The following is a 21,798-nucleotide window of genomic DNA, read 5'->3' as shown; positions in this document are numbered from 1 at the left end:
GGGAAAGACTCTCGCTTCTATCTCCTTGAAGTTGGGGGGAACAGAAACTTAAGGTGCTCAAAGAGTTCAAGGTGATAGGTCCCAAAAAGTAACCTTCTGGCTACACCTAGATCTCTGAGAAGGGCTCTGGGACTGAAGGGACACTCTTCTTACACCAACTGATGGAGGCATCACAAGACCCAGGGGATCTGAACCAGCTGTTTTCATCTTTGTGTTAAAGAGTGGGGAGTCTTGAAATTTTTCTCCTCTAGACACTCATGAACTAGTTCCTCTGGACTCTCCAATCCCACGAGCTGAGGAAGCAGCTTCTTCATAGCTGGATAAGAAAGGTGCTTACTCTGCAAAAAACTGCAAACAAAGTCCAGTCTCTCTGGCACCGGCTGCTGCAAGATTTGCTGTCCCTCTTCAGTGCCATGGCTAGAAAAAGAGCAAGTATTAGGACCAGAGTATTCAGCAATCTTTGCCTCTTTGCTGCTGCATTTCATACTACCTCCCCATTCCTTCCAGTCTTGATCTCTGCTGGATCTAGAAGAGATCCAGATCAGATTGGGAGACAGGTGACAGATACCAGGACACCATTTATCCAGAAGGAACTGTCTGGTGGGTGGGAAGTGAGGACTTGAGGCATGGGGTTCTTCTGGAAAAGATGGCATTCTATCATCCTCTTTGCAAATATAAAAAAGCTCTGTGGAAAGGGGCCGAGAGGAGATGGAGGCAGCCCAGATGAATGGGAAGCTAGATTACACCATCTGGAATGTCTCAACTCTAAGCTGTCAGGAAGCCTGGAGAACACACCTAGGATAAGAGTGAGAGAAGACCATGGGGAAGGAAAAACACATCCAAGAACTGAAAGAACAGGAGGAAACAAGGCTCCGAAGTGACAGGGTGAAGTTCCCCCACTAGGCTGAAGGCTGAGATGGCAAAAAGCCTCCCAGAGGAGGATCCCATGGACTAGTTTTTTGTTTGTTTTTTTGAGACAGAATCTCACTCTGTCGCCCATGCTGGAATGCAGTGGCACGATCTCGGCTCACTGTAACCTCTGTCTCCTGGGTTTAAGCAATCCTCCTGCCTCAGCCTCCCAAGTAGCTGGGATTACAGGCATGGACCACCACACCTGGCTAATTTTTTTATTTTTTAGTAGAGATGGGGTTTCGCCATGTTGGCCAGGCTGGTCTCAAACTCCTGAGCTCCACCCACCTCAGCCTCTCAAACTGCTGGGATTACAGGCTGGAGCCACCGTGCCCAGCCAGGACTAGTATTCTCGATTAGTGGTTCTTGTCTCTACTTGCTTTACTGGAAGAGCAGGCAGTGTGAAGAGAGCCATGAGGAGAGGGAGACAGCAGGGGGAGCTCTCACACAGCCCAGGAGGCTGAGGCAGAATTGCTTCAACCCGAGACAGAGATTAGTCAGCAGAGATGGTGCCACTGCACTCCAGCCTGGGAGACAGAGGGAGATTCTGTCTCAAAAAAAAAAAAAAAAAAAAAAAGAATACTAATCCCTGGGATCCTCCTCTGGGAGGCTTTTGCCATCTCAGCCTTCAGCCTAGTCGAGGAACTTTGCTGGATCCCCTAGTTAACTGTGGTTCCATTTTCAGAAGCAGCAGGTAAAATACCACTTCAGTTAGAAAGCTGAATTCTCTAGGCTACAGTGGGAGATGCTGATTAGTGGGCCCCTTGTTTCTCAGAATCTAAACCCCTAGTTCTCAGCCAACTTTCTGGAGGGCAGGGCAGGTCCAGAAACTTCCAATGCCAGAGACATCATGAAAGCACAAGCGTCATCCAAGCCAAGACTATGAGTGTACCTCCCCCCATACCCCATGTGATTACAAAGGCTTCTTCCAAGTGAATCCCCCACTAGAGGCACTCTGTCTGGATAGTTGGTCTGAGATCAGAGACTCCTACAAAGTCTTAAGGAGATGCTAATCTCTTACAGACTCCCAAATGAGCCATTTCCCCTACCCACCCACAATCTGGAATGTTGTGACTCCTTGGCTCAGTGTGGAGCAATATTTACCTCAGAGTATTCCATTAACTAAAAATAAAAAGAGGTTCTCAGGTGAAATGTTTGAGAAATGCTGGGTTAAACTAAACTGAACATTTTTATAGAAGATACAACATGCATTATTTCCTAAACCTATTTGATCACAAAACCCTTCCCCCTACCCCTCACAAAGCCTGGTGTAAGTAAAGCTGCATGGAGCATGCTTTGGACAACAGTAGTCCTAGAGAAATCCAGCCCATCCTTTAAGACAGTGCTGAAGTCTCATCTCTGTCAGGAAGCCATCCACAACTCCTGCCAGTCATGCCTCCGCTGTCCTCCAGGTCTTCCTGCAGCACTCATGAATGCAACTGCACCATTTACAACTGCCCACTCCAACTGCACTAGCTGAAAGCGAGGAATAAAGTAGGTGCTCAATACATATGGGCTGACTGACAACTGAGGGATGCTTTTTACTGAGAAGAGCAGAAATAAATGTCAGCAAGATAAACATCAGAACTGTAAGTTTTCTGGCAAAATGCCTCCACTATACTTTGTTGTTCAAGCCTCACAGCTATCAAAGAGATGGGACAGCCTTTTTTGCTTTAGGCTATTCACGCACAGAAGAACAGAAAGGGAAACTTGTCAGAGGGGTTGATCCCAGTTAATTTTCCCATAGAGAAGGCCAAGTGGCCAAGCAATTAAACCCTCCTCAAGTCCCACAGCTTCTTTTTTTTTTTTAAAGAATTATTTTTCTCAGGGCGCCCCTTGTCCAGTGTGCAGACAGGAGTCATCCAACTCTCACAGCTTCTATCTACCCTCCAACCTTGCCATCCTCTGCTGCCTTCTGCTGAGAACTAGGCTGCTGATTTAGGTTGGCACTAGTAGCAGTACCAGAAATGTAAGAGCCAGAACATATTAACCAAGAACCTCCATTTCCCAAAAGGAAGCTGGTCTGCAATGTGCTGGATCTGAGATGGAGATGAGCGTTAACCTGGGATTTTAATATCGCCTACCTCCAACTCCCCCTTCTACTGCAGCCTAGGTTCAGGCAACACCCTAGAAGACAACTTGAAAATGAGCATCTTGATTTTTTGATGCTTCCTATGAAAATTTCCTACCAGGTTATAAACCTACAGTGGCTAACCCAAGGACAACACACATCCTTACTCTTGGGCACATCTACTGCTCTTGTCACCAGGCCAAGGAAATTTCTCTCTTCAAAAGCAAAAGTTCCTTGATCTATTCTGAGGTCATAAAAGCATGCTGCCCCATATTTTGTGTTACAATACAAGGCATATTATACCTGGCTGCTTCACTTTTAGTGAGGTTAAAATTAAACACAGAGTTAGGTATTGCCAGCCTAATGGTTTTACCAGCCATTAATGGTAGGTGCCTGGATCTATCACTTCCTTAGGGTTTGCAAAATAATTATTTTCAATAGAAGTTCCAAAATGCTGACTTACAGGTGGTACACAACCCCAACTATGAAGTGTCTTTGCGAAAAAAAAAAAAAAAGTGAATCAAGCTTAGATCTAATTTTCAGTACATAGGCAGCAAGGGGAACAGTGGAACAAGTTAAGCCGCACCATAATAATGCAATTAACAGAATCCAGGATTTAAGAATTTCTATAAGATTAAAAAAAAAATGAGGTCGTGTTGAGTGGGGAGAAAAAAAAGCAGGACACAAAACTGGTGAGAGGAAATGACCCCCTGATGAAAGATCTTAAACACCAGGCTGAAAATTTTAGATTTCTACCTATTAAAAATGAATACTCACTGAGGTTTGATGAAGAGTCACTGAAGTGTCACAAAGAAAACAAGATTTGAGAAAGATTATTGAGAACTCATGTATAGGAATGAACTACAATAAGGGCAGATTAGAGAAGAACTAGGCTAGAAGAACTAGAATGAGGCAGAGGGAGGGACATTGGTTGTGAGCAGAGAGGACGATGACCAATTAGAGATCAGCGCCAAGGAGAGAGAGAAGTCAAGATGATGTTGAAATGTCCTGCCTGGGTAACTGGAAGAGAAAATGGTAGTGTCTGGACCCAAATAAGAACAGTGACTTCTTTTAGAGGTACTAAGGCAGGTCCTGGTTAGAGTATATGGAATTTTAAAAAATCCTATAAGACAACCCACGACCAACACACATTTCAAATAAAAAACCACTTTAGCAGACCCATCTGTCCTGGGCTAGTCAGCCCCACTAGACCTTGCTGATGGAGAATACCAACTCATCTCTTTACTCAACAAACATTAACTAAAACCTAATCAATGTAGTGTAGGGAAGACCCCAAGATGAATCAGACACAGTTCTGGCCTTTGTTTAGCTTAACTCTACCTTCTTTCCCTATCAATGAGCTGTTACCTATGAATGGGTAAAGTGCTTGCTTCACAGAGATGTGAGTCCCTAATACCAGTTCCTAACTGCCACGTATGGCACATAAACACCTTCAACACTTCAGTTTATCCTTGGCCTGGGGTAAACAATCTAATGTGCTTTCTTAAAAAAAAAAAAAAAAAGACAACGACTGATCTATGCTCGGTCCCAAAAAGGTAGGATACTGGAAGGAAGCCCCACTCTATTCATTTCCCAGATAACTGTGATGTTCAAAGGAAATGTGCTAAAGACACAGACCAAAAGGCCAAACTACAATCCTTGCTGCATGGTAACAACAAGCTTTTTAAATGCTCTTGGACCTCAGAAAACAAGTTAATTGAGGCAGTAAAAACCCCAGAAGTGTATTTATTTTATAATGGCTTAGAAGTGCTAACAAGTTACAGATGAGATTTCTAGGTGTTTCTTCTTTCCTTCAGATGTGAGAGCTTTCCCTTTCTTCCCTTAGAAGGTTGCAAAGAGGGCTTGTGGCATAGGGTAGGGATGAGTCAAGAAAAGAGGGTTGTAGAAGGCTTCTGGTGGGACAAGAGAATGGGGAGCCCAAGAGTGAGCACTTGTAAGAATGTGAGAGCATGGAGCCTTGGAGGCTCTCCTGTGCAAGAGTGCAGAAGCCTCAGGATGGGACAAGCGTGAAACCTCTCCCATGGAGTGGCACAGCGACTGGAAGATGAAGTCAATGTATTCTTGCCTTTAGGCCCCACCCTGGCTTATGATGTCCCAATCCTGCCCCTGATTTCTGGTCATAGCCATCACCAAGTAAAGAGAACAAATACAGCCCCCACCCCAGCAATCAGCTTTGCCTTAGAGGCTAGAGAGATGTATAGTGTGTACTCACAGTCTGTCAATGATCTTGATGAAGATGCTGCAGTCCTGGAGCTGCAGCACAGCCTCCACAGGGTCAGCCACATGTAGACTGTTCACCTGTGAATCAAGGGGAACAGCCTAGTGAGACGTTACAAATGCCAGAAGCAATGTGGTTTGCTCCTTTTCCCAGAGGCTCAATGTGAGTGCTTACAGTTCTAGGCTATAGGAATAAAAGAACTGATGATTCTCAGGTTTTTAATTTCAGGAAGGAGTGCTGCTGCACTCACTCATCCAGTTACAGCCACCTGAAATGCAACCATCAGAGAGTCCTTCCTTTGGCTTCAACTAAATAAAAGCTTAAACTCTCCTAAGATGTTCCAGCACTGGGAGTATACTTTTAGGCATAAAATGCTTTTGGAAGGATACACCAATAAATTGGTACTAACATTGCTTCTAAAGAGAGGAATTTGACAGCAGGGAGTCTGAGGTGGGAAAAGAAAGGCTCTTAACATTATAACTCTCTGTAGCTCTTGAATGTACTATAGCCCTTTGTATTTCTTGAATGTTTACATTATAAGTTTCTATATCTCTTGGATTTTTATATTATAGCCCTTTGTAGCTCTTGAGTTTTCAAATATCTATTCAAAACATAAATATTACATATATGCTATACACTCCCACAAAGATATAAAATCTTATTAACGCATTTTTATTCTTTCCACACATAAAACTCTGGCTGAGGGGAGAAGGGAAAAACAATAGGGGAACAAGATGATTTTTTTAGCGGTGGCAGTGGCTCAAGCCACAATCCCAGCACTTTGGGAGGCCAAGGCAGATTGGATCACAAGGTCAGGAGATGAGGTGCATCCTGAGTGAACACAGGTGAAACCCGTCTCTACTAAAACACAAAAACAGCGAGGCGGTGGCCCGGGGTGCCTGTAGTCCCAGCTACTCGGGAGGCTGAAGGCAGGAGAATGGCATGAACCAGGGCCCGGGCTTGCAGTGAGCTGAGATCCAGCCACTGCACTCCAGCCTGGGCGACAGAGCAAGACTCCGTCTCAAAAAAAAAAAAAAAAAAAAAAAAAAGATGATTTTTTAAAAAGTGGGTGGAGGGATCCAGGCGTGGTGGCTCACACCTGCAATCCTAGCACTTTGGGAGGCTGAGGCAGGAAGATCACTTGAGCTCAGGAGTTCAAGACGGGCCTGGGCAACATGGTGAAACCCTGTCCTACAAAAAATACAAAAATTAGCCAGGTGTGGTGGCACACACCTGCAGTCCCAGCTACTTAAAAGGCTGAGGTGGGAGGATCACCTTAGCCCAGGGAGGTCGAGGCTGCAGTGAGCTGAGATTGCATCACTGTACTCTAGCCTGGGTGACAGAGCAAGACCCTGTCTCCAAAGGAAAAAAGAAAGAAAAGGAAAGGAAAAAAAACGGGGTGGGAATGAAAGAAGATGACGAGCTGGGCTGGGAATCTCAAAGAAAAACTTCTTATTCTGATTTAGTTGCCTGTTCCCATTCTTTGGCTTCAGATAGGCATACATCTAAATCAGTTTTTACCACTAGAAAATTCACCAGGGGTCACATGCATCAGGTACACAGGTTATTCAATAAGTATACACGTCGACTTCTACAGGAAAACCTCATGAATTCCATAGGCAGTAAAGTTCAGAAGTAATCTGGGCTGAAGTTTACTTTTTTATTACTATAAGAAGAAATGGTTTGCTAAGTTAATTATTCACATATTCAGCACTAAGAGGGGAGAGAGACTGAGCCTGCTTTAAGAAACAAGGTATTTTAAAGAACTTCAGCATAGTGGTTATGTGCAGACAACTAGATTCTATTGCTTATAAATGTATTCTCTATATTTGGGCTGGGAGCCAGTACATATACATTTTGGGCCCAGCTCCTCCAGAAACTTGCCAGCAACCTTTGTTATAAACTTTATTTCTCTCTGCACTAGTTTTCTCTCGTGCCAAATGGATGGAACCCCTACCTTATCTACTTCAAAGGACCAGTGTGAGCTCAAATGGATTATGGATGCAAGAACACATTTAAAAAAAAAAAAGTAGGACAGGCGCAGTGGCTCACACCTGTAATCCCAGCACTTTGGGAGGCTGAGGTAGGGGGACTGCTTGAGGCTGGGAGTTTAGGATCACCTTGGGCAACATAACAGTACCTTGTCTCTACCAAATAAATAAATAAGCAAGCAAGCAAGCAAGCTGGGCATGGTGCCTATAAGTCCTAGCTACATAAGAGGCTGAGGTGGGTGGATCATTTGAGCCCAGGAGCTGGAGAAGTTACAATGAGCTATGATAGTGTCCCTGCACTGTGGCCTGGGAAACAGAGTGAGACATCTCAAAAAAAAAAAAAAAAAAAAAAGAAATAAAGAAAGAGTAATAAACATAAGGCACTATTATGGCTAATAAAATTAAAATAATGAAGTAGATATAACATTTGTATTTCTTAACAGTTAAGTTAGCTGCATGCACTATAGAATTAAGAGGATTTTAAAAAATCAATGATTCCTCTACAGACATGATAGTATTTATTTCAGTTAAATACTTTCACATTTAGAAACAACTTTAAGGTCAGGTGCAGTGGCCCATGCTTGTAATCCCAGCACTTGGGGAGGCTGAGGCAGAAGGACTGCTTGAGGCCAGGAGTTCAAGACCAGCCTGGGCAACATAAGGAGACCCTGTCTCTACAAAATAATAATTTAAAAAAAATTATTAGCTGGGTGAGGTGGCTTGCGCCTGTATGCTACTGTAGTCCCTGCTACTTGGGAGGCTGATGTGGGAAGATCGCTTGAGCCCAGGAGGTCAAGGCTACAGTGAGCTATTATCACACCACTGCACTCTAGCCTGGGCAACTAGAGTGATTGAGACCCTGTCTCAAAAAAAAATAAAAAATAAAAATAAATAAATAAATAAATAGATAGAACTTTTAGGCCAGGTGTGGTGGCTCATGCCTGTAATCCCAGTGCTTTGGGACGATGAGGAGGGAGGATCGATTGAGGCCAGAAGTTTGAGATCAGCCTAGGCCACACAGCAAGACCCTGTCACCAAAAAATTAAAACAACAACAACAAAAAACAACAACAACAAAAAACAGCCCAGCATGGTGGTGCATGTCTGTGATGTCTATGGTCCTAGCTGCTCAGGAGGCTAAGGTGGGAGGCAGAGGATTGAGGGCAGGAGTTCCAGGCTGCCATGAATGCAACTGCATTCCAGCCTGGGTCACAGAGCAAGACCCTATCTCAAAAAGGGGAATCTTTTAGATGAATCCAAATTAAAACAGATTAAAAGTTTTTTAATGTGAAATAAAATGTGACTTATTGACATCTTAAAGAGTTTGCTAATATATTTACAAAATATTTATGCTGTCTTTTGAAAAAAGCTCAATCTAATTGGTCAGGACAGGTCATTGTAAGTTTTCCAAGAAGATTCTGAAAACTTCAGGCCAAGATTCCATTTTACCTGCAGAAAATGGAGAGACTGCCAAGGCAAAACCATCTCCTATCAATACCTGCAATCTAGGTAAAACATTCAAGGGCTATGGATGCTTGTTCACTAACAAGACTAAAAAATCATACCAATTAGCTGATGTAAAGTCTCCTAAGGAATCTGGATTCATCACATATACCAATTGGGTAATAATCCAGCCACAGTTCCTTTCATGGATATAAAAAGACTTTTCTTCCTGTGAATTATTTTGCTCTCAAGTGAGAAATCATTTAAAAGTTAAGGAAGTAGAGAAGTTCCTTCATCTCTAGTCAGGACATAAAACATGAGAGTGAGGACCAGGCTCACCATGTAACTTAAGAGTTGCGCTTTAGGATTGCAGGGTTGCTTAAGGTTGTCAAATCTTAAAATATCCTGTAACAGTTTATTCATTATTAACTGCTGTTTACAGAATAGTTTCAAGCTATAATTTAAGTATTAATAAAATAAACCACTAATTTATTTTTATGTTATAAATTACTGAAAATTAAGAAGACAAAAAACAGAACTCCCAATAATTCTAGTATTTTAATACAGGTACTTTTTTTCCATTTTGACGTATTTATTTTGTTTTTTCCTAGGTAATTTTATTTATTTATTTATTTATTTTTTTGAGACAGAGTGTCGCTCTGTCACCCAGGCTGGAGTGCAGTGGCCAGATCTCAGCTCACTGCAAGCTCCGCCTCCTGGGTTTACGCTATTCTCCTGCCTCAGCCTCCCGAGTAGCTGGGACTACAAGCACCCGCCACCTTGCCCGGCTAGTTTTTTGTATTTTTTTAGTAGAGATGGGGTTTCACTGTGTTAGCCAGGATGGTCTCGATCTCCTGACCTCGTGATCCACCCGTCTCGGCCTCCCAAAGTGCTGGGATTACAGGCTTGAGCCACCGCGCCTGGCCAGTAATTTTTTTTAAACTGTAGTTGGAATTACCATGTGTGTGTATGTGTATGTTCTATGCCACTCTTCTCACTAACATAACAGATGCATTATTTCATGCTACTACAGTTTCATAAAATTTGCTTTAGCTCCACAACTTTTGTTTAAATTGAAAAAATTCTCTATAACTATATTCATATATATTTTTAAGAGACAGGCTCTTGCTATGTTATAGGTTGGAGTGCAGCAGCTATTTACAGATGCAATCATGGCTAACTGCAACCTCAAACTCCTGGGCTCAAGCAATTCTCCCATCTCAGCTTCCCAAGTAGCTGGGACTACAGGTGTGCACTACTGAACCCGGCACATATAACAATACTTTAACAATTTCATGCATGTTCTTTGTTTTTCTTTTTAGACAGGCTCTCACTCTATTGTCCAGGTTGGAGTGTAGTGGCACGATCACAGCTCACTGCAGCTTCAACCTCCACAGCCTCAGGTGATCCTCCCACCTCAGCCTCCTGAGTAGCTAGAAGCACAGGAGCACACCACCACGCCCAGCTAATTTTTGTATTTTTTGAAGAGACAGGGTTTCGCCATGTTGCCCAGGGTGGTTGCAAACTTCTGAGCTCAAGTGATCCTCCACCTCAGCCTCCCAAAGTGCTGGGATTACAGGTGTGAGCTGGCCTCATGCATATTTACTGTGACTTTTGAGAAAAGGATATAAGTAGCTGCTATAAATAAAACTAGTCTTACGCCAGGGGCAGCGGCTCATGCCTAACACTTTGGGAGGTCAAGGCGGGTGGATCGCTTGAGCTCAGGAAATCAAGACCAGCCTGGGAAAAAATGGCAAAACCAAGTCTTTACCAAAAATACAAAAAATTAGCCGGGCATGGTGGTGCATGACTGTGGTCCCAGCTACTAGAGAGGCTGAGGTGGGAGGACTGCTTGAGCCCAGGAGGTGGAGGCTGCAGTTAGCCGTGATCACACCACTGCATTCAAGCCTGGGTGACAGAGCAACACTGTCTCTAAATAAATAAATAAATAAATAAAATTAGTCTTGTGTTTATTCTCTGTAACAGTAGTAGTCACTGTAAAAACAAGCCTAGAACCTAAATAAATAAACCAATCAACATAAAATGATGTGGCTAAAGAAGCCCCCAACATTCAGTTACTTGCATTGAATTAGAGATGTTGCTCAGGTTCCCCTAAAACCCAACCAGCCTTTTTGGGGGGAAATGCGAGGAGAGTAGGAGAAGGAAGAGACAATGTTCCTAATAGAGAATAAAACGGCATGCAATATAATTATAAAATATATAAATATAAAAATACCCATTTTAAGCTACACAAAAGAAAATTACATCCATTTCAGAAACTGAAGACTAAGAATGAATATTTTGTTCATTAAACATGTATTTCCTCACTCAAGATTTGATCATGACTAAAACAACCTGTCTTATTAACTCAACCCTAACTGGAAATTAAAAATTCATTTCCTTTTAAATATTCTCTAATTTAAAAAAAAGTTGGCAGCCAGGTGCAGTGGCTTACGTCTGCCATCCCAACACTTTGGGAGACCAGGGTGGGAAGTTTGCTTGAGGTCAGAAGTTTGAGACCAGCCTGGGCAACTTAGAAAGACCCCATCTCTACAAAAAGTTTTTAAAAATTAGCATGGCATGTACCCCTGTGGTCCTAGCTACTTGGGAGGCTGAGGTGGAAGGACTGCTTGAGCCCCGAAGTTTGAGGTTACAGTGAACTATGATTACATCACTGTACTCCATCTAGGCAACAGAATGAGACTCTATGTCTGTTTTTTAAAAAAAGAAAAATGGTTGGCTCTCCAATTGGCCCTGATTAATCAGTACTCAGGGTGAATACTAAAATATCCTACTTCAACAAGCATGCCCAGGAAATATTTTAAATACGAAGAACTATGATTTATTGAGATATTATGCTAAATGACTGCAAGTGTGTGGGTACTTGTGCACACTAAATGTATCTCATTATCCTTGTAATAACCCCATGAGGTATTTTATTTTTTTCACGGTGCCAAGAAAAAGTAGAACTCTATGAGGTATTTTAATTTAAAATCATCCCCATTAAAAAAAAGATACTGGCCAGGCACGGTGGCTCACACCTGTAATCTCAGCACTCTGGGAGGCCAAGGAGGGCAGACCACGAAGTCAGGAGATCAAGACCATCCTACCCAACATGGTGAAACCCGTCTCTACTAAAAATACAAAAAAATTAGCTGGACGTGATGGTGTGCGCCTGTAGTCCCAGCGAGTCGGGAGGCTGAGGCAGGAGAACTGCTTAAACCCAGGAGGCAGAGGTTGCAGTGAGCCGAGATTACGCCACTGCACCCCAGCCTGGCGACAGAGCAAGACTCCATCTCAAAAAAAAAAAAAAAAAAAAGATACTGAGAGGCCAACTTGCTCTGGGTCAGAGGGACCAACGCTGTGATTCCATGCTGGGCATCTGACTCTGAGGCCCATATTTATCACCACGCCCCATGGTCTCCTCTGTTTCTTTAGCTTTATTTATTTTTTATTTTTATATATATTTTTGAAACGGTCTCACTCTGTCGTCCAGGCTGGAGTGCAGTGGTGCAATCATGACTCAGTGCAGCCTCAACCTTCATGGCTCAAGGGATCCTCCCACCTTAGCCTCCCAAGTAGCTGAGACTACAGGTGCACGACACCATGCCCAGCTGATTTTTTAATTTTCTGTAGAGATAGGGTTTTGCCATGTTGCCCAGGCTGGTCTTGAACTCTAGGGCTCAAGTGATCCTCCTGCCTCAGCCTCCCAAAGTGCTGGGATTACAGGTGTGAGCCACCACATCCAGCCTCTCTAGCTTTAAATATCCAATGCATTCTATTATTTTTTCATTTGCCATTGTCTGTGGCAGAAAATATATGAATGATCTAGCAAAAGAATTTTGATGGAGTAATCAGCAAGGCAACACTTGCTGATGGACAATGGCAACAGACAGAAAGGGGGGAAGAGAGTGACAAGAACCTTGTCCTAAGATTAAAGACCTTTGAAGACCAAAGTCCCTGCATATGTTGGTCACTAAGGTCAGCGTTTACCCTTTTTTTTTTTTTTTTAATTTTTCAGACAGAGTCTCACTCTGTTGCCCAGGCTGGAGTACAATGGTGTGATCTTGGCTCACTGCAACCTCCGCCTCACGGGTTCAAGTGATTCTCCTGCCTCAGCCTCCCGAGTAGCTGGGAATACAGGTGCCCGCCACCACACCCAGTTAATTTTTGTATTTTTAGTAGAGACGGGGGCTTTCACCAGCTTGGCCAGGCTGGTCTCGAACTCCTGACCTCAGGTGATCCACCTGCCTTGGACTCCCAAAGTGCTGGGATTACAGGCATAAACTACCATGCCCAGCCCACATTTAACCTTTTATTCAGAAAAATATACACAGAGCAGATGAAAATGCATTTCCATGCGGTCTAAAGGAAAACTATTTAGTCTAGAAATGAGAAGACTTTACATAGCCCTGGCTCCTACAAAACTCCTCTCCTAACCCTCTCAAGCTTCCTGGAGAAGTATAGCCAACAAAAGAGAGGAAGACTACTTACCCAAGAGAGGAGTGCGGCCCCCCGGGTGGCATGAAGCGTCATCTTGGTGATACCAGACAGTCACTCCAATGTGCCTGGAACCCAAGAGAGGAAGAAAAGCAGTTAATCATATCAGATATCCATGATCAAGAAATAAAGGCGAAATGGTTCCATTTGCCAACTCTCAACACTGAAATCGCTCGTCACTGAATCCACCAAGACACCATGGGAATTTTTAGAAAGCTGAGTACACATGAAAATTACTATAGAGCTTATATCAGAGACGACAGGAAAGAATTGTGCATTTAACTCAATGTCTACCCCATGTAATTTTTCAGTTCCACAGAAAATACAACATTCAAAGTTGGTCTTCAACCCTACTCTTTGGGACATGATGCCCTTAAATATGGAACAAACATGGTTTTCAGGCAGACCTGGGTCTGGATGCTGATTTAATGTGACCAGGGTCACAGGACCTTAGACAAGCAACATCACCTCTTTTAGTCTTTTTCTTTATCTGCAAAATGGGATCCACATACACCTCTCTGGGTTATTGTGATGCTTAAAGATAAAGCAAATAGGACGGTGCTTGGCACATGGTAGGTTGTCAATAAATAATTACTGTTCTTAAGCAAAAATGTTGATTTCCAGCTCTTTCTACAGATACCCAAATTCTACCTAACAATACCCAAGTCCTTGGGGAAACTGTTCTAGTTTCTGGATTTTTATATCTTCCACAGAAATGTTTCACAAACATGGTTCAAATGGGGGATTGAGTATATCCAAACGTAGGTCTCTGGATGAGGTCAAGTCCAATTCTGGAGGCGATCCCATGGAATATTTAATGAAAATTAGGTACCTGTCCTGGTGTTCTCATCCCCAATTGCCTTTCCCATTGAGATTCTGCCACCTGCCTGCCAACCTACCCAAGAGACCACAGGCCAGATAACTAAATATTCACCAACACCTCCTAGCAGCCCTTACAATTTTCACTAATCTCCAGGGGCACAGTGAGCCCTGTCCCACATCTCCTGCCACACGTGCTCAGTCTGTAACTACTCTAGAAGGAGGAACAAGAGTGGTAAGAGCCACATCGCCTATAAGTCTCCCCACACATTAGCATCTCCAGAGTGTGGGCTCTGCAGAACCAGACTACTGTATGCAAGTTGGGGATCAAGAAAGACACCATTCTTGCCCACAAGGTGCTCACTGTCTAGTAAGGGAAAGAGATACAAAAATCTGAAAATTCATTCCCCATTATCTCTTGGTCCTTCCTATCCAAGTATACTCTGTTTATCAGCCAACCGAAAGGTATTTTCTTAGTCCCTAAATATGATCATCCTCGCTGGGAGTGGTGGCTTACGCCTGTAATCCCAGCACTTTGAGAGGCCAAGGCAGGTGGATCACAAGGTCAGCAGATTGAGACCATCCTGGCTAAAACGGTGAAACCCCGTCTCTACTAAAAATACAAAAAAATTAGTCAGGCGTGGTGGCGGGCGCCTGTAGTCCCAGCTACTCAGGAGGCTGAGGCAGGAGAATGGCGTGAACCCGGGAGGCGGAGCTTACAGTGAACTGAGATTGTGCCGCTGCACTCCAGCCTGGGTGACAGAGCGAGACTCCATCTCAAAACAACAACAACAACAAAATATATATATATATATACACACACACACACACACACACACATACATACACATATATATATATGTGTGATCATCCTGTGCTAGAAGCTACACAGAAAATGAGACAATGACATGGTCCTTGCCTTTGAGGGGCTTATAGCAGGGGAGGGAGTAAAATTAAACATACATGAAGCACTAATAGAAGAAAATAATTAAATGCTAAATATAACTAAATGCTAATTACAATTAAGTGCTTCCTGACCCTGCATAATCCAACATGATTCCACATGTCATGCCAGCATCAGTCTTGGAAATGAGCCAATTCACCTGGGCTTTGGCAAGGGCAAATGAAATGGTTAAGAGAGCTCTCAGGAGGGCAAAGAAGCTAAGGGGCTTATGTTCCTCAGTCTTGGATGATTATCATCAAGTATGCTCTATCCATGGGCAAGATTGTATAGCCCTTGAGGACAGGCATGGATGGATGCAGATAGCCCCAAGTACTGCACTGCAATAAGGCTTTTCTGTGGTTGACAAAACTAAAGCTTGAGGGACCACACTTGGCTCTGTGGTGGGGCGGCAACAGCCAGACACTCAACTGGGGCTTCTTTAAAAAAAGGCCTCTGAGCTATTAAATCACAAGGAATGAGGCTGAGATCACCTCTTCCCCATCCTCACTGCTGCTTATAGACTTGCAGTCTTTTTGATGAGGCCCAACACTTCAGTCAGAAATTTTATTTGCAACTGTAGGCAGATCTTGCCGCCTTTGAAAGATTCACAGCTGTGCTACTAAAAATGTCCTGAGGTTTAACCAACCTCTTCATCTCAGAGGCAAAACATACAACCCTGAGGTCCTCCCAGGAGAGCCTGTCTAAAACTAGTTCCACTGCTCAAGAAAATGAGTGTCAAGGCTAATATTCTTTTCTGTGTTCCCCAGGCACAGAAATACGAGGAACCCAATATTCACCACTAGGAACTCCTGAAGGACCTTGTCTGCTCTTCAGGTCTAAGCCTGTAAAGAGGTACTTTCTTAGAGCTAGAATATCAGGGTGAGAGGCTTCAGGAGAGCCCCAGCCATTCCCTTTTCTCTGGGTAAGGAATGACTGAAGCCAGGAGCACAGCTAAGTCTTCTACATTGGGACTATAGCTTTAAGCAGACTTTGGCTGGGAACCCAAGGGCTCCCAGTCAGAGTACCATCCTCCCCACCCTCCCTCTGAAATCTGAGGCAGGCCCCACCCAGTACACTGGGTGATGCTGATGGAAAAACAGATCCTTGCAATGGTAGCCTGGAACCATTTCACAGAAGGATCTGCTGAGATCCACCCCAGCTGGATCAGGCACCCCCGCAACCCTCACTCAATAAACAAAGAAACAAAAGGCCAGGCCCTCTGAGGGCACCTTTGGAGTTCCCATCTACCTGATTCTCTGAGAAAGAAATTCCCCCAGAATCTAAAACAGAGGCCTCACTGAGCTGGTAAGGCACCCTCTCTTTTCCCTGGTCTCAAGAAGTAACCAAGGACACAGAAGCAGTTACGTTATAAACTTAAGGCCCTGCATCCTTTTTACATTTCCCAAACTGAGACAAGGCAGCTCCCCGGCATCGGGACCAATTCCCACCTTTATAGTAACTCCTCTGTTTCCAGAAAATAAGTATCAAGATAAGGAAAGTGACACTAAAGAGACAGGCAGCCACTTTGCTTGTACCCTCTCTGGACCTTAAAGAGTTAAAGTCTAGCCATTATTTCCTACCAGGGCTGAAGCTAATATAAACCACCTGCTCAGACGCAAGAAGCGGGACCAGAGGGTCAAGTTGCTGAGCTCTGGAGTCTGTTCTGAAAAAGCTTCAGTTTTAAGTACAGAACAAGTGATAGGCCAAAGGCCAGAGGGTCTGAGCTGCAGCAGTACTGCTCTCCTTACCCCGGCCCTGGCCTGGGTGCCAGCTTCTTTGAGACTGCCTCTTAGCCACTTATTGCCCATCAAGGGAACACCAGCCCTACCTCAAGATAACACCAAAGTGACCTTTGGTCCCAGAGAGCTGTTAAACTACACGTATCTGTCAGCTCATGGGCCCTTGCTTCTGCTGAACCCTCATTCTCTTAGTGCTAACTCCCACTCCCAGAATTTCAGGGCCCAAAGCCCACACAAGCTCCCACCTCAAAGGGTCCTTCCCAGAACCCCACCCCCTTCTCCACCTGATAGTTCCAAAGGACTACAGCCTCACAGCTCACAAAGGAAATGGCTGCCCCATCTGTGCGCCAGTGCTCACTTGCAAAATTTACTACCACTTACCCTGAGACCCTGCCTGCCTGTAGCCTAATAATTCCATGCTCTGTACCCCTTTCTTAGAAAGATACCCATCTGAGAGACACTCACATCCAAAGAGTGAAAATCCTGATCTTGGGGCTCCTCCTCCTCCTCCAACTCTGGGACGGATAGGTCAGGAGGCACATGCAAGCAAACACTCAGACTTCACCTGGCAGGTTACCCCAGAGGGGCCAAGCCACCTTGCCCTAGGCTAACAAGCTATAAAAACAGCATAGGAAATACGCTAGTACATCCCCTGCCTCTGAGAAGATAAAAGGCAAAAGGACCAGTGGCTCCAGGAGACGCCATACAGAGAAAAACAATCTTTTTCAATTCCTGGGGAGTACTGGGTAGACCGTCTGGTCCAAGTCCAAAGAGTTTCCTGAGGTCAGGGGCAAACCAGTTTGGTCCTTCTAAAGGGACTAGCTTGGGCTCAGGCCTCCTCCTCGTAACAGACCACCCCATCTTTGTAGCCTAGAGTTTGGCACAGAACCCCAAGGCCCTGGAGAGGAACAACAGAGGGATTGCAGGGGAAACCAAGATTCTCTGATTTCTTCAAAAGTGGCTTACTGATGTCTGCCCCTTCTCCCCACGCTCTGGAGGGTCCAGATCAGGATGATGGCAAAAGAGCTGCAATCAGGAACTAGACCCGCAACCAGGCTCGCAGCCATGTATTGTACAGAGGCGCGTACATACACACTTACACACACACACTCACCTGGGCCCCCACCACTATATACACACACCCTGGTCCCTACTAGCTGACAAAATGAACCCTTTTTTTACTGCCCACCACCGCGCACACACCCAGGGCCTCACACACCCAGGGCCTCATGCAGAAATGGTGAAGCCCTCTCATGAGCTGCCTCTACAGCTCAACGGGCAGGCGCACACGCTTTCCTTCTCTGAACAAAAACATGCTGACATCTACGCAAGGGGGGAAAGAAAGCAACCCTTTGCTCTGAAAGGCGCCAGCTCCCGGATGTTGGCAAGCTCTACTCCACAGCGCCTGTTTCTGAGTATGTTTACTTGCTCTCCCTCTTCTCTCCCTCCCCTTTAAGGATGGCGCAGGAAAGGGAGGTGAGGGGGGAGAATCCACCCCACTCCCTCTTCCATGTTTGAACAAAAACCCAGAGAAAGAGTGAGAAAGAAAAAGTCTCGGTGCAGGGGGGCCTTACCAGACTCCTAAAGCCAAACGCATCTACAGGTTTTAATCCGCCATTAGCATTTAAATCTTGAAAGGAGAGGAGGAAGGGGGGGCCAGTGGAAAGTAACCCCACACACAAAAGAAAAGTTGTTGGTTTTCTTCTCAGTCTGCCTGGCAGGAGCGATCTTCCTGGCTGACAGCCAGAAGTGCGTCACAGCCAGGAGTCTGCTTTCTTTAAAGGCACAGCAAGCTTCCCTGATCTGGGAGCGACAGCAAGCAGGGGACTCTCAGTGGGGGTGGGGCCCAGAGGGAGGGGGTGCACTGGAGAGGAGGGGCTGCAAAGGGGAAGGCTGGAGGCTTGGTCCACGAACAAGAAAAGCAGGACGAATGGGGGTGGCGGATTGCGGGTGAAGGCACAAGCAGGCAGGCAAAATTACAGAACTCCAACAGCAGCAAGAGTCAAGGCAAACTGTGGCATAAACACACAACACACATCTCACAGTGGCCTGCCTGACAAACCTGGGATCAACCGGACACTCCCCCTTCGCTCTGTTTTCCACCCAGAGTTTAAGGCAGCAGTAATAATCTGTCCATCTCTCTGGACAGCAATGGAAGGGTAGGACAAGGGCTGTCCTGATAATTAGATCAGCCCCTGCCTGGCGGACCGCAGGGCAGGGAGGAAGACCCGGGAACAGAGGCTTTGAAGAACAAGCAACATGCAGGCCCTTTGATCGGGGGCAGCTTCCTACCGGCCCCAGGGCAGGCTGTGTCTTTAAGCACAACCACGCCGCTCACACACAAAGCACCCTGCCACCTTCCATGGGCACCGCCTGCCCTGCTCTGGGACACGGCCACCCCCTAAGTCCATTCCCCGAGGGAATCTCTCCAGCCCATACCTTCTGCGTGGCAAGGCCAGGATGCCGCGCTGTGCCCGCTCCTCCCCCTCCGCCACCCAAACAAGAAGCCCAGGCAGATTCTGGCCCTGGAGTACAGGCCTGCGCTGTCCTGTGCTGCGTGCTATTGTCGGCTGTGGAATGGCCGCCAAAATCCCAGCTGTGCTGCCAGAACCTAATCCCCTGTTCCGCTGAGCATTTGTGGGGAGGGGCTGAGGGGCCAAGGCACGAGACCGAGTACTCTAGGCACTGGCTGCAGCCCTTAACAGACGCAGGCACCGGGACTTGTAGGCTCTGCTTCTCCTACATGGCTGAAAACAAAAGATGTCTGACTCTTAGAAGACAAAACCACAGCATTTCCCCCCACTACATAGCGACCATCACCAAGGTTGAAAGGGAAGCCCACCAGATGGTCAACAGACACCGCCTAATCTTATGCCACAAACATTTATTGAGCACCTACTATGTGTAAGGCACTCCTATAGGAAACTGTAGGAAGTATACAAAGATGAATTAATTAAGCCCCAGCATCTGCACTGAGGTAGGTTGTAATTCCACAGGAGATATGAAATGTGACTTGAAGATTAATTTCAAACTGGTGTACTACTTTCCATAAAAGCTGTAAAGAAAAATTCTAACCAGTTTAGAGTAGGGAAGGATTACGAAAATGAAGTGCCATTTTAATTTGGACCTTGAAACACACAGGTAGCATTTCCCCAGATGGAAACAGAGAGGTGTGGGGAGGAAGAAGAAGTGTGGGGAGGAATGGAAGCAGTAGGAGAAAAGGCTTGAAGAGTGAGGTGGGGTCAGAGAGCTAGGAGGATCTTGAACCTCAAACCAAGGAATCAAATATTTGTAAGTTTATTTGTTTGTTATTAACACAGAGCTGTGGTATGACAAAAACGGTGCCCCAAGTTTATTATGATATATACCTGAATGAGACTAGCAGCAATGAGGTGAGTCAGGAGGCTGCAGTCAGGAGACAGGTAATGAGGGCACACAAGAGGGTAAGAAAGAATGGAAAGGGGGCATGGCACGACGGCTCACACCTGTAATCCCAGACTTTGGGTGGATCACTGGAGTCCGAGAGTTTGAGACCAGCGCGGGCAACATAGGGAGATCCCATCTCTACAAAAAATTTCATGAATAAAAAATTAGCCGGGTGTGGTGGCCCGCACCTATAGTTCCAGCTACTCGGGAGGCTGAGGTGGGAGGATCACTTGAACCCAGGTGGAAGCTACAGTGAGAGACATTGTGGAGACAGGGTAAAGAACGGACAGGAGGCAGAGAGAGGAACTGTACAGGGGAGAAAAGTATGAGGGATGATATGAAGAATTAAACTGAGGAGATGACAGGATGTCAGAAGAAGAGTGAAAATAGAGTACAATAAGTAGTAGCTGGTGGGTCACAGTGGCTCATGCCTGTAATCCCAGCACTTTGAGAGGCCAGCCTGGGCAACATGGCGAAACCCTGTTTCTACCAAAAAATACAAACCACCACACAAAAACACAAAAACAAAAAATTAGCCAAGTGGAGTTCTTTTTTTTCTTTTTTTTTTTTTTTTTTAAGAGGCAGGGTCTCACTCTGTCACCCAGGCTGAAATGCAGTGGCAAGATCATAGCTCACTGTAACCTCAAACTTCTGGGATCAAGTGATCCACCTGCCTCAGCGCCCCAAGTAGTGGGAGTACAGGTGTGTGCCACCATGCCTGGCTAATTTTTTTTTTTTTTTCTGTAGAGACAGGGTCTCACTATGTTGCCTAGGCACAGCATTATTATAAATTCTTCTCTAAAAATTCTATGCTTCTCCCAAAGCCCTGGGATTATAGGCATGAACCACCACACCTGGCCCAGAGTTGTCTTTGTCTTTTTCTACTAGGAGGTATACTATAGAGGTCACAATCATTGGCTACAGTTTATAACATATAGGCTAAAATGTTTTACACATAAGACAACCAGTAAAACGTCATGATTTACAAACAAATTAGTGTCTTTTTTAGTGTCAGAGCCCCAGCTACTCAGGAGGCTAAGATGGGAGAATTGCTTGAACGCGGAATGAGCAGAGATCATGCCACTGCACTCCAGCCTGGGTGCCAGAGTAAGACTCTGTCTCAATAAATACATAAATGGACAGATAGATAGACAGAAAGACATATAGTAGCTAATGCTTACTGAGTGCATACTGTGTACCTGACACTATTCTACTGACCTAACATGTACGAACTCATTAATCTTAAAAACTCCCTTATGAAGTAGGTACCTTTATCACCCAACCTTAGAGAGGAGGAAATTGAGCTACGAGACTAAATAATTTGCCAAGATCACACAGCAAGTAAATGGTAGAAGTCTCTACCACATGCTGCTAACTATTTGATGTTGGCAAGAAACTTCTGAGCTTTAGTACCTCTATTTGTAAAATAAGAATAAAGACACCCGTTATAAAAAAGTGATGAAAATTAATGAAAATTAATTCAATAACACCTATAAGGTGTCCAACACACTGGCTAGCATGTAAGGCATGGATGGGTGCTTCCTCCAGACTAATTCCTGTTTGGCATTTTGGTCCCTTGTCACCAAGGTGTCCAAACAGAAGTTGGCTCACCAATTGTCTGGGAAGCCAGAGAGGGTATTCTGCCTGGAGCAGGAGGCTGGATCCTCTGTCTGTCTGCCTTCTTCCCATCAATCTGCCTCTCTAGGTTTTACTTTAGGG

The 21,798-nt window shown here is 44.9% G+C and overlaps 1 protein-coding gene across 11 annotated transcripts in view; it reads right to left on the bottom strand.

Annotated features, from left to right (window-relative positions):
* NUMA1 (nuclear mitotic apparatus protein 1) overlaps positions 1–21,798 on the bottom strand; it is an 80,729-nt gene that overhangs the window by 21,378 nt on the left and 37,553 nt on the right. For 4 of the 11 annotated variants that reach the window (XM_017948716.3, XM_009186841.3, XM_003910352.4 and 1 more), the window contains exons 3-5: positions 13,147–13,220; positions 5,214–5,299; positions 338–417 (exon numbers count right to left, since the gene is read on the bottom strand). In XM_017948716.3, the coding sequence (XP_017804205.1) occupies positions 338–417; positions 5,214–5,299; positions 13,147–13,188 (208 nt within the window). In that variant the 5' untranslated portion in view covers positions 13,189–13,220. Of the gene's footprint in view, positions 1–337; positions 418–5,213; positions 5,300–13,146; positions 13,221–17,872; positions 18,173–18,227; positions 18,692–18,715; positions 18,915–19,092; positions 19,408–21,798 lie in introns of those variants that run through there. The other 7 variants (XM_009186840.4, XM_009186846.4, XM_021926233.2 and 4 more) reach the window with 5 other exon arrangements.

Source organism: Papio anubis, chromosome 12, assembly GCF_008728515.1.
Source record: "Papio anubis isolate 15944 chromosome 12, Panubis1.0, whole genome shotgun sequence".
NCBI lineage: Eukaryota > Metazoa > Chordata > Mammalia > Primates > Cercopithecidae > Papio > Papio anubis.
This window is presented reverse-complemented; position numbering and strand designations above follow the sequence as displayed.